General features: G+C 38.0%; 1 protein-coding gene across 2 annotated transcripts in view; it reads right to left on the reverse strand.

The window, feature by feature from the left end:
• Ctdspl2 (CTD small phosphatase like 2) overlaps nucleotides 1-13,399 on the reverse strand; it is a 57,959-nt gene that overhangs the window by 25,990 nt on the left and 18,570 nt on the right. The window contains exons 3-7 of one of the 2 annotated variants that reach the window (XM_048332291.1): nucleotides 10,791-10,929; nucleotides 8,136-8,282; nucleotides 5,230-5,445; nucleotides 1,589-1,667; nucleotides 792-903 (exon numbers count right to left, since the gene is read on the reverse strand). In XM_048332291.1, coding sequence (XP_048188248.1) covers nucleotides 792-903; nucleotides 1,589-1,667; nucleotides 5,230-5,445; nucleotides 8,136-8,282; nucleotides 10,791-10,929 — 693 coding nt within the window. Of the gene's footprint in view, nucleotides 1-791; nucleotides 904-1,588; nucleotides 1,668-5,229; nucleotides 5,446-8,135; nucleotides 8,286-10,790; nucleotides 10,930-13,399 lie in introns of both variants that reach the window. The other variant, XM_048332290.1, reaches the window with a different exon arrangement.

Here is a 13,399-nt window from a genome sequence, read left to right on the forward strand (position 1 = left end):
CTCATATCAAGAGAGCATATTAAAAGACTTTAAATAGCAATAAAATACTTTGCTTTTGACTCTACTAATAAAAAAGATTAAAGTTTAGGAGTGATTCAAATTAAATTAGAATTTTGGGGGGAAGGAAATAAAAAATCATAAGCTGGACATATAGCTTCAGCTTGGTAGGCAAGCACTGGAATTTAGCGCAAAGCTCTAACTTTGGCCCCATTCATTAACAATCACAAGAGTCTCAAGAACATAGTGAAGAATGGGTACGGTGGCACATGCCTGAAGGCCTAGCTATGTGGTAGGCACAGGTGGGAAGATCACAACCCAAGATTGGCCCCCACAAAAAGCATGACACTGTCTAAAAAATAACTAAAGCAGAGCTGGAGGCATGGCTTAAGTGAAAGTGCCTGTCTGGCAAGTGTGAGGCCCAAAATTCAAATACCAGGACCACCCCCTAAAAAAGGAAAGAAAGAAGCAAACAAACAAAAGAAAGCAAAAAGGGGGATATGACATGGCTCAAATGGTAGAGTGCCTAACTAAAAAGCATGAGGCCCCAGTACTGCCAAAAAAAAATGAAAAGAATATGGACAGGAAAACTCATTTAAATCTAATTCTCAGAAGGTAACGGAGCCAATCAAACTAGGGACCCTAGCTTAAGATGATAAAAACACTTCAAACACCCGGAGCTATCACAGCATGATGGCTACTCATCATTCGTTTTCTTTTGGCATTGTGGACTGTTAGTTTAAAAAACAATTTAACTTCTTTCTTCTCTCTACCTCTCAAAGTAGTGTACTTACCAAGTCTAAAACTAGGGAGAATTCTGGTGTGCTTCTTGTTTTCAACGGAAGAGCAGGTTTCCTATTGAGTTGTTCTTCTGTCAGTGGTGGGACATGTTTGATGAAATAATACCTGTTAAGTTAAATTTTAAGAAAATTTCAACTTGTCTCCTTTTGTTAAGCTCAAACATATTACTAAATTCAGTCCATCTAAATTGCCAGTTAAATAAAGCACATTTAACCTGGCAAAGAAAGTTTATAAAATAGAAATGAAAATACAGAGTATCTCCATAACTCAGTATTGAAAGTATTCACACCTCAAGGTCAGAGATTCCTCATAAAAGCAATGTTCCTCTTTTGTATTATGGGATTATCTGTGACTTATCCATCTCAAATTAATGTAATCCTAAGACAAAAATGCATTTAAAATATCTAATCTGTCAATGTCAATACTTAGAAAGAATAACCAGGGAATAAATTAGACAGTTCAGAGTACTGGTTGTTTACCCTTATGATCACACAGCTGATGGGGAACTGCAGCTCACTGCCCAGCATTGTGGGAGAGTACCCCATTTGTATACTGTTAACCCAGTGGGCAGGGGGGAGGGCTGTAGGTGCTGGGGGGAGGATAAAAATTCAAAGGTTCTAATGAATACACATCTTTTTTGGACCATTGAGAAGTTAAAAAATGATTCAAGAAAGATGACCTTCTTCTATTCATACCTAACACTAATGTCTACTGGCTGGTACTATGTCTATGCTATGAAATAAATCTCCTTTCCATGAAAAAAAAATTAAAAACCAGAAAGTCAACTCACGGGTCAAATACTTCCCAGTCTTCTTCGTACGTGGCCTCTGCATGGGCTGATGAATAACCACTCTCTGGAGTTACTGGTGCTAGTTAATGAAGTAAAAAAGAAAACGTTACTTTTTACTCACTGAACGTTTCCCATGGATTACTCAATTTTATTGCTTCTATATAAGATCTTCCCCAAGACCCTGTATATTTTAGCTTAAAGATGCAATCAATTCAGAATGTTTTTAAAGCAAATTTAGTAACCTATAGCTCTAACTGTAAACATTTACTATCAAAGACAAATAGGCAAGCTACAACATGGTTACTAGAATAAAGATCCCTATCAACTAAGTTAATCCCTACCAATTTGTGTTTAGAAAATAATGTTAGGGGAGGAGGGATAAAACTGAACAAAATCAAATTTCTGTCATTTGTTGTTTTGATAGTACTGAGTTGCAGGCAGGGACTCAAGATTGCCAGGCAGGCGTTCCTCCTACTGAGCTACCTCTCAAGTCTGCAAAATTCAACTGCAAACTGAGTAAATTAGATTTGATAACCGTAAAATTTCACGTTACTCTGGTAACAGTAACAATATTACAAAGTACCTTGTATTTAAGCAGTCAATAAAACGAATTACTAACAATAGATGCAAACAGTTTCTAAAATCTAAGATCTATGATACTGTTTAAGAAGTTCACTAATTCGGGCATTTGTAACAACACAGATGGAACTGGAGATCATCATGTTAAGTAAAAGAAGTTAGGCACTGAGAGAAAGTTTACCAACAGGGCTGGAGATATGGCCTAGTGGCAAGAGTGCCTGCCTCATATACATGAGGCCCCGGGTTCAATTCCCCAGCACCACATATACAGAAAATGGCCAGAAGAGGCGCTGTGGCTCAAGTGGTAGAGTGCTAGCCTTGAGCAAAAAGAAACCAGGGACAGTGCTCAGGTCCTGAGTCCAAGCCCCAGGACTGGCCAAAAAAAAAAGAAAGTTTATCAACCTATTCCTGTGGCATCTAAAAAAGTTGATAGCAAATATTTTTCATGTTTCATATATTTTCTATTCAAAATTTTGTATTATTATTTTCACCTGTCTCACTGTAGCCCAGGCTGGCTTAGAACTCTCAATACACCTGCCTCCTGAGTGCTGAGATGTCATTTGTGCCACCAAGCCCAGCTATTTAATTATTTTGAGCTGTTTATTATTTTTGTCTTGTTTTATTCATTTTTTAATGGCAGTATTGGGGCTTGAACTCGGGGTCTCAAGCTGTTACACAGATGGCTTGTTCTGGGCTGATACTCTATTACTTGGTCCACCATTTGGCTGGTTAACTGGAGTTTTGAGTCTTACAGACTTTTCTGTCTAGGCTGGCTTCAAATGGTGACCCACCAGGTCTCAGCCTCTTGAATTACAAGGGGTGAGCCATCAGTGTCCAACTAAATTACTGACTTGTGAAATGGGGTCTGCTGTGTTGCCTGATTTGAGTGATCCTGATTTAAGTGTTGCCTGAATTTAAGTGATCCTCAGTCTCCGCCTCAGGCATGCACCACTAGGCCAAGCTTGTTACCATTTTAAAGCTTTAAAAATTGTTTCAAGGGGCTGGGAATATGGCCTAGTGGTAAAGTGCTAGCCTCATATACATGAAGCCCTGGGTTCGATTTCTCAACACCACATATATAGAAAAGGCTGGAAGTGGCGTTGTGGCTCAAGTGGTAGAGTGCTAGCCTTGAGCAAAAAGAAGCCAGGGACAGTGCTCAGGCCCTGAGTTCAAGCCCCAGGATTGACAAAAAAACAAAAACAAAAACAAAAAAATGTGTTTCAAACTGTCCCAAAATCATAAGTTGTCCAAAGTCAGAAGGCCAAGTTAATGGGAGAACTAGCTCTCTACCTTGTTATCTATGGCTCCTCAAAGAACTAGAAAAAGTAGTTTTTTTGTTATTTTTTCTTTTAAAATCAATAAATGTTATATCTATTAATCTTCTCATATCATCCCAGAGTAACTGCACCACAAGGTAACTGCGTCACAGAGTAAATTGTGTTACAAAGTAATTTTCAAAATTTATTTGTAACAACACTATCATATTTTAAGTTTTTCCTATACCTGATACTTTAACTAGATCATGAACTGTCCAGAATCAAAGAGCATATCTTATTCATCTTTAATCAACAGTTCTCATAAAAAATAAATATTCATAAACATTAGTGAATATGAAGCATAACATGATAGATAGAAATCTTTTATTGGATGAATTTAAAATACATGGAGGGGCTGGGGATATGGCCTAGTGGCAAGAGCGCTTGCCTCGTATACTTGAAGCCCTGGGTTCGATTCCCCAGCACCACATATACAGAAAATGGCCAGAAGTGGTGCTGTGACTCAAGTGGCAGAGTGCTAGCCTTGAGCAAAGAGAAGCCAGGGACAGTGATCAGGCCCTGAGTCCAAGGCCCAGGACTGGCAAAACAAAACAAAACAAAACAAAAAATAAAGTACATGGATACCCAGTATGCTACTGCTTTTGTCTTTACACTGTTATTAATGAACTGTAATATACAAGTTTCATAATTTTGTCTTTTAAATGTTTAGTTTCAGTGTTGTTTTTGGTTTCTCCATTATAGTCAACATTATAGTCAAAAGAAGTAGTCTACTTCTTTACAGTAAAGCATACATATTTAATCAATACACATTTCCTGGGTCTCCCAAATACCTGACATCACAGAAGTAGAAAACAAATCTAAGATAAAGTATCTGTGGTTGGAGGTATGGTTCAGGTGGTAGACTGCCAGCCAATGAGAAAAAGCAAGCATTAGATAGCAAGTTTGGGCCTCAGGTTTATATCAGAGATAGCCATCCTCAGATTTGTTGGGGTTTTTTTTTGTTTTGTTTGTGTTTTTTTGGTAGGTCATAGGGCTTGAACTCAGCCTGGGCAATGTCCTCTGTGATCAAGGCTAACACTCTACCACTTTGAGCCATAGCTCTACTTCTTCGCAGTTTTATTTCACTTTTAAGAATAGTGTACACATGCTGGGAATATGGCCTAGTGGCAAGAGTGCTTGCCTCATATACATGAAGCCCTGGGTTCGAGTCCACAGCACCACTTACATAGAAAATGGCCCGAAGTGGCGCTGTGGCTCAAGTGGCAGACTGCTAGACTTGAGCCAAAAAAATAAAAATAAAAATAAAAAAATAAAAAAATAAAAATTTGAAAATTAATAATTTTAAAGTTTCATGCTACATCTTTTATGAATTTTCACCACAGCTCTTAGAGGCAATACATTCCTGCTCTCATTTTCTTCTATATTTCAGTGGCAAATGACTTGGGAATGAACAATTATGCCAGGGCTTTGTAATGTTCCAAAGTTAGGCTGTAAAACTCAGGTAACAGGGAGAGATCTACTACAGCAGTCCTTCAGGTAGTAGGAATGTCGTTTATGAAACAAATCTAAAGTTATGAGACTGCTTGTATCTAGGTAGAGATCTCAGATCTCGAAGTCTAAGACTAGTCTGCATACTAGCTTTTGGACAAAGTTTTATTTCCAATTTGATTTTTTCTTAACCTCAAAGAAAGAAGAATTTTGCATTAAGTCTGCCTTTTTAGGAGAGAAAAATATGTGTTTTATAAATATTCATGAAGATGTATTAAAAGTAGAAATTTTCTTCACCTGTAAGGGGTGGGATATCACGGTTAACTGTTTCATCTGCTTCTTCTAAACCATTATTCATTGATGGCCTCACTTGAACTGCTTGGTTGGAATAAGCTGCTCCATTAGTTGATGTAGTAGTACTGGTAGTGATCTCATCTACCTGTTCCATGTCAAGTTGTTTTACTATCTCTTCAGCTTCCACGGCTTGTCCTGGGGAATCTGATCCTGATGTTCCTGAAATCAAATTCAGTATATTATCAACTTATTTACTAGACTGATTATTCATAAAAGAACAAAGCTGAGAATACAACTGTTTAGTGAGTCTTTTTTGGGCATTTCAATGAGTAAAGAAAAGTATTTATAAAGTTTTCTTTTTTTTTTTTTTTGGCCAGTCCTGGGGCTTGGACTCTGGGCCTGAGCACTGTCCCTGGCTTCTTTTTGCTCAAGGCTAGCACTCTGTCACTTGAGCCACAGTGCCACTTCTGGCCATTTTCTGTATATGTGGTGCTGGGGAATCGAACCCAGGGCCTCACTGTATATGAGGCAGGCACTCTTGCCACTAGGCCATATCCCCAGCCCCAATTTATAAAGTTTTCTTAAGTTCTTGAGCAGTTCAGAATCAACTTATACAGTATATCTACTTATTTTTGGTTGTACAGGAGGTTGAATACAGGGTCTCTTACTTGCTAAGCACTCTTGAACCATGCTCCAAACACTTTTTAATTTTTAATTATTGAATAGAGCCTCATGTTTATGTTTAGACTGCCCTGGACCACAATCTCCCAATATACTCTTCCCACATAAACTGGGATGACAGGTCTATACCACTCACAGTCACCTATTGGCTGAGATGGAGTATCTAACTTTTTTTCTGGGCTGGCCTTGAACCATAAGCCTCTAAATCTCTGCTTAATAACTGAAGTTACAGATGTGAGCCACTGTGTCTGGCTAGAAAACTTTACTTAGAGTTAAATAACATCAATTTAGAACTTCTAGTCATAAACCAAATATAATTTACTAGTATGCATTATGTAATAGGCACATATATGTTCATAGACCTCAGCTCATGATTCTCTCAATTCAAACACTAAGCATTCTAGGCATTTTGGAAAATGTAAATTTTCAAGCACAAGTTGTTATCTAGAATAAACTAAATATTCCCTTAACCATGATAGCCTTTTTATTAAAGGATACAGAAGCAAGCAGGGCACCAGTGGGTCACATCTGTAATCCTAGCTATTCAGTAGGCTAATATCTGAGAATGGCAGTTCAAAGCCAGCCAGGCAGGAAAGTACTTGAGATTCATCTCCAATTAACCACCAGAAAACTGCAAATGGTGCTGTGGCTCAAGTGGTAGAGTGCTAGCCTTGAGCTGAAGAGCTCAGGGATAGGCCCAGTCTCAGAATTCAAGCCCCATGACTGCGGGGGGCGGGGGGGGGGAGGATACAGAAGCAGGTACAGTTGTTCACATCTAGCATCCTAGCTAGTCAAGAGGTGAAGATTAAAAAAAAAAAAAAATCACAGTTCTAGGCCAGCTCCAAGAGCAAGCTCATATGCTGGGCACAGTGGCATATATCTGTCATCCCAGCTAAATGGGAGACATAAACAGGAGGATCACAGTCTACCATATGAGCCACAGCTCCACTTCCTGCTTTTTGCTGCTTAACTGTAGATAAAGAGTATGATGGATTTTCCCAGCCAGGCTGGCTTCAAACTGCAATTCCCAGACCTTAACTTCCTGAGTAGCTGAGATTATGGAGTGAACCACTGGTGCCCAGCAGGGTAGTCTTTAACTGTATAAATAGTCTAAGTCTAGTCTAATCTAATCTAACTCTAATCTAAATTGAATTAACGGGCTGGGAATATGGCCTAGTGGCAAGAGTGCTTGCCTCATATACATGAAGCCCTAGGTTCGATTCCTCAGCACCACATATATAGAAAAAGCCAGAAGTGGCGCTGTGGCTCAAGTGGCAGAGTGCTAGCTTTGAGCAGAACAGGGACAGTGCTCAGGCCCAGCGTTCAAGTCCTATGACTGACAAAATAAATAAATAAATAAAAATAAATAAATGAATTAACTATTTGGAGGAAAAATAGCCAATTAATAGTAAAAACAAACAAACAAAAAAAAACAACTTGCATATAAACATCAGATGGAGCTGGATATCTGTGCCTCAGGCCTATAATCCTAGCTACTCAGGAGGTTGGGTTAGAGGGTTAAGGTTTGAAGCCATTAAAATCCATCCCAGGCAGAAAAGTCCAAGACATTCTTTCTGAAATAAATCAGAAAAAAGCCAGTTTGGAGGCATAGCTCAAGGGTTAAGAGTGCCATCCATATACTAGTAAGCCAATCAAGAGCATGAGGCCCAAGTTTAAGCCCCACCCAAAAAAACCCATATATCTTAGGGGCTGGGAATGTGGCCTAGTGGCAAGAGTGCCTGCCTCATATACATGAGGCCCTGGGTTCGATTCCCCAGCACCACATATACAGAAAATGGCCAGAAGTGGCGCTGTGGCTCAAGTGGCAGAGTGCTAGCCTTGAGCAAAAAGAAGCCAGGGACAGTGTTCAGGCCCTTAGTCCAAGCCCCAGGACTGGCCAAAAAAAAAAAAAAAGAAAACCATATATCTTAAATCAATAATTTTCAATTAATTCCATTTTAATGATCCTTAATATTGAAAATGCTTCATCCAACAGAGTAAAACGGTCCCTCTAGCCCGAAGTCTATCCATTAGTTTTCAGATAATGGAATCTGAGTTCACAATAAAAAGATTAAATGTAATTTATAATATTTCAAGTACTTTGAATGAACTACATATTTTATAAAGGTTGCAAACAAATACAAGAGGTAGATGGAATGTACCAGTAAAATAAAAAGGATAACTTTTTAAAATTACTAATTATAGATGAAAAAGTTTTATATACTTACCATTTTTATTTGCTGGTGAAAAAAAGTTGAATACAGGAGAAAATATGGTCCCCAACAATGTAGTCCTTGGAGGACTTCCAGGGGAAGGATTATCTTCCAGTTTCCCATTTTGTTTTACATGTTGATTTGTCATTTCATAACTACCAGCTTCTAAGAAACAAAAGAAAAAGGTCATTATCTTGAAAACAATGACTTTCAGATACAAGCTATAGTTTACTTTAAAAACAACTTACTTCATTAAACTGACTAATGTTAATATTCAGGAATGTTTACTAAAAAATTCTGAGGTAAGCCACTTATAAATTTGGTCTTAACATGTTTTATAATGCTTTAAAGTGTTAATATTTACTGAGATTTTCAAAGTAGATTTTACATCTAGAATTATATAGCCAGCGACTTCAGATCAACATGGTGCAACAGAATATAAAGATTATTCTTTGAAAGCAAGCAAAAGAAGTGACCAAGACCACAAACATAATTGGGTTTTGTTTGCATTTTTAGAAGCTGCCTACTTCATAAAACCTTCCCACATACTTATCACTAATAAATGACAGCTAAATGAAAAAAATAAACTCTACTATGAAGCAGAAAACTGTACGTAGTCATATCAAAATTTACTCAGATGCGCTGAAGACTACTTAGTGGAACAGCACTTGCTAAGCACGTAGAAATCCCAAGGTTAGATCCCCAACTCCACCAAAAAATAAAGGCAGCATTTTGGGTCTAGTGGTACAGTCTAGGACAGGCTATGTACAACAAGATATATGTCATTTGTACAAGCTCAGTATGTACAAGGTACCGAGTTCTATCCCCAGAACCACCCCAAACAGACAATAAAAAAATCGTTCACAGGCATTGTCCTATTTCAGAGTGTTAGGAAGAATAACAACTTGTTTTTTAAATAGAAAAAAAAATCATAAGTATTTGGGAAATATAAAATAAAATCAAACAAATTTTTATTTATCCTCCCTTTGATCCTCAACTTTTACTTCACTTCGACCACATTTCTTGAAATGATTATTTCTCTCTTTTATGTTCCTTGGTCTAGATTCTGGTCACTTTAGGAAACATACACTGCACTGGGGAGCTAGGAAAGAATTGTAAGAACTCCCAATTTCTCCAAAAGTTTTGTTCTTTAAAGCTTTCTCTGATTGTCTTTAATGTTTTTCCCCTCCATTTTGACTTTGATGAGATTTATAGATATAGAATAGGTTATTAACAGGAATTATCAACATCTAGTACTTACGATATTTATGCCTAATAATTCTTAGTTGTAAGGAGCTGCACTGTGCTGTGCACTGTAGATGTACAGTAACATCCCTGTTACATTCTTGGCTTGATATTTATTCCAACCTCTCCACAGGCTGTGACAACTAAAGAGGTCTAGACATAAACTAACAACCAATGGCAACACAGCACTTGTACTTGAGAACTACTGATCTAACTTAAATAACATGATCCAGGGGCTGGGGATATAGCCTAGTGGTAAGAGTGCCTGCCTTGGATACACGAGGCCCTAGGTTCGATTCCCCAGCACCACATATACAGAAAACGGCCAGAAGCGGCGCTGTGGTTCAAGTGGCAGAGTGCTAGCCTTGAGCGGGAAGAAGCCAGGGACAGTGCTCAGGCCCTGAGTCCAAGGCCCAGGACTGGCCAAAAAAAAAAAAAAAAACATGATCCAGAAATAAACCTTTGTACATATTTCAATGAAATTGGCACCATTATAGCTGCTTTAGGAAATGAGACTATTTTGAGATGAAAAGTGTTGTTCCATATCAATTTTGTGTGTGTGCAAGTCCTGGGGCTTGATCTCAGGGCCAGGGTGCTACATCCCTGAGCTTCTTTTGTTCAAGGCTATCACCTAACCACTTGAGCCACAGTACCACTTCCAGACATTTCTGAGTAGTTTGTTGGAGATAAGAGTCTCACGGACTCTGGCTTTGGACTGTGATCCTCAGATCTCATCCTCCTGAATAGCTAGGATTTATAGGAGCCACCAGTCTCTAGCATCAGTTCTACTTTTGATGCTAGAAATCATAATATTATGTGCAATCTAGAGCTTGCACAGGCTACACAAATGCTCAACCACTGATATACACCTCCATCCCCAATCTATATACACTTTTATGCTAAATCGTCTGTCTTGTTAGTATATTTATTTTAATATATTAAATTTTTTTCTTTTGGTGCTGGTGCCAAAGCTTAACTGAGGGCCTCATAGTATCGGTTGGCTTGCCTGCTTACTACTGCTCTAGCATGTGAACCAAAACTCTAATGAAAGTATTTTGCTGGTTATTTGGAGTTGATAATCTCATACTTTTCTGCTCATATTTGTTTCAAAACATAATCCTCCAGGTTTTAGCCTCCTAAGTAGCTAAAATTGATTATAGGCATGAGCCACTAGCACCCAGCAAAATACACTTAAAAAAAAACCAAACAGAAGACCAATGTATATTTTGCATTATGCTACTAATAGTTAACACAAAATATATGACAAAAGGAAGTAAAAAATGCTCAAAGTAAACCTTCTGTCGTTCCCCCCTCCCCCCACCAACTGAGGGTTACACTCAGGGCCTCTAACAAGCACTCTATAACCTGAGTGGTGAGAAATCTCTGCTTACACTTAAAAAACACAATATCTAAATATGAACAAACCTCCATTTACTTGACTTTTCCGTCTTACTCGAGATAACTGTTTATTAGGCTTTTCTCCTGCTCTTGGTGTTGATGTGATCAAATTGTTATCTATATCATGTTCAATTCTACTCCGTTTCGAAGGGTGTTCTCTTTCTTCCTTAAAATATAATAAGAAAAAACATGAACTGAGTACAATCATTCTGACATACAAGTTACATTTCTTTTCTTTCTTTTTTCTTTTCTTTCTTTCTTTTTGCTGGTGTGGGGCTTGAACTCAGGGCCCGGGCACTGTCCCTGAGCCTCTCTGTACTCAAGGCTAGCGCTCTACCATTTGAACAACAGTGCCACTTCTGGTTTTTAAGTGGCTAATTAAAGAGTCTCATGGGGACTTTTCTGCCCAGGCTGGCTTTGAACCGTGATCCACAGATCTCAGCCTCCTCAGAAGCTAGGATTACAGCCATGGGCCACTGGAGCCCAGCCAAGTTACATTTCTTAAGTGATAAAATACGATATTTAACATATTTTTCTCTGGTTTTCATAATGTAGAAAAACAAAATGTATTAATATCAGAGTGGGTAGAAAATAGGAAAATGTTGAAGTATTTTACAAGTATTAAAGTAGTTAATGCATACAAATATAATTACAGCATCCCCATAATTCAGATTCTCCCTAAATCTCCTATGCTATTGAAATACTGAATTATATAATGTACTCTCATTTTTTAGATAATTTCTCCCTAAACAGAACTGTTCTAAAGAACAGAGACTATTTCCTTGAGTACTCAATGTAGAAAGGAAGCCCCATAGCATGGGCTGGCATGTACATATTATCAGAATACAGGGCCTGCCACTGCTATGCCCCTACTACCAGTTTTAATTATTTAAATGCCCAAATTAACACCAGCAAAGATCTCTGTTTGCTGCCTTATTTGGATCAGTCCACATGACCAGTTTGTACTACTCTTGTAGTATGATTGACTAAAACAACACATGTCTAGCTTTATTTTGATTTGTTTTCCTCCACTAATACAACTACTTTTTTCATTTGTAAAAGTCATCCATCACATGAATCATTTTCTTCCATTATTGTAATATCTGTCCTATAATGATTTCCTTGATGACTTAGTATTTAAATCATTTAATAAGAATTACATATCCAAATCTGTACAAATTTATACATATCAACATTCTTAATCAACTGAAGTAATTTTCCCTCTTTTTTCTTTGAGTAATAATAGCTACAATAATTTTTTTTAAGTTGACTACTATTAGGTTATTTCCAAAATAAAATTTGCAATGTCCTTTTCGGGCAAAAATGGAAAGGAAGATATTATTGCAAATACAGTTCAATATAGAATGTTAATTTTACTTGCCCATTTACCTACTATTAGGACACTCCATCAAAACAACAAGGTATGAAAGCACAAAATACCTCACTAGTCCCCAACAAAATTATTCAAATTTTTACTGTTTATTATCTGTATCTTAAAATGATGAACAGAAAGATCTCAAAACACTGACACTCCATTACCAGAAAATATAAGGGCTGTCTATAAACTCCTTTAGAAAAAAACAGTAGGGCTGAGATTGTGGCTTAGTGGTAGAGGGCTTGCAAAGAACGTATGAAACCAGCCCTGGGTTCAATTCCTCAATACTATTTAAACAGAAACCGCCAGAGGTGGCGCTGTGGCTCAAGTGGTAGAGTGCTAGCCTTGAGCACAGAAGGGCTCAGGGACAGTGCTCAGGCCCTGAGTTCAAGTGCCAGGACCAGGCCCAACCCCCCAAAGGCAGGTAAACTTTAAAAGTGTAATAAGCTTAGCCTCCCCTTGAAGAAGGTTCTTGGTGTGGCTGCCATACCACAAATAGCTATAACATAAACAGAATATATTTCTGAAAGTTCTGTATTCTGAAAACCCTAAAAATAGCAAGGTTTATGAGAAAATCGGCTCAGCAAAGCCTATGAAGAACATGTTCAGGCAGACTCCATAATACTCCTGTAACTTTGTAACCATAGTACTAACACAAACAATGACTAGGACCTCCAAGACAACTTGGATAACCCCTCCACAGCCTTAGAAACTGGAAAAGTTATCTTCTGCAAGAATACAAAATAGGGCTGGGAATGTGGCTCCAGGACTAGTAAAAAATACACACACACACACACACACACACACACACACACAAAATAAAGGTACTAGAAACAAATGAAAACAAAGTTTTATCTGAGTTGAGAAGTGGGACTTTCAACCATAAGAGCTACTGTTAAGTTAGGCACAAAAGGAAAAGCAAAGCTACATACCTAGGAAGCTCTCTGGTAAGGGAGCTCCTATTAGAGGTTGTCATTTTAAAAATAATATAAAAATAAGTTAGGCATGGTGGTTCATGACTGCAATCCCAAAACTCCCAAGGCTAAGGCAGGAATATCAAGAGTTCAAAGCCAGCCAAGGCTACATAATCCAAAAAAAAAGAGAAAACGAAGAGAAAGTGAAAAGACGAAGAGAAAGTAGGAGGAGGAAAAGAAAGAAGGAAGAAGAGAAGGAAGACAATGATGGAAGGAGAAGGGAATTGAGGAAGAGAGGCCAAAACATCTCAAAAGATAACAACCGCCAGGCACCAGTGGCTCAAGCC

Source organism: Perognathus longimembris, chromosome 23 (genome assembly GCF_023159225.1).
Source record: "Perognathus longimembris pacificus isolate PPM17 chromosome 23, ASM2315922v1, whole genome shotgun sequence".
NCBI lineage: Eukaryota > Metazoa > Chordata > Mammalia > Rodentia > Heteromyidae > Perognathus > Perognathus longimembris.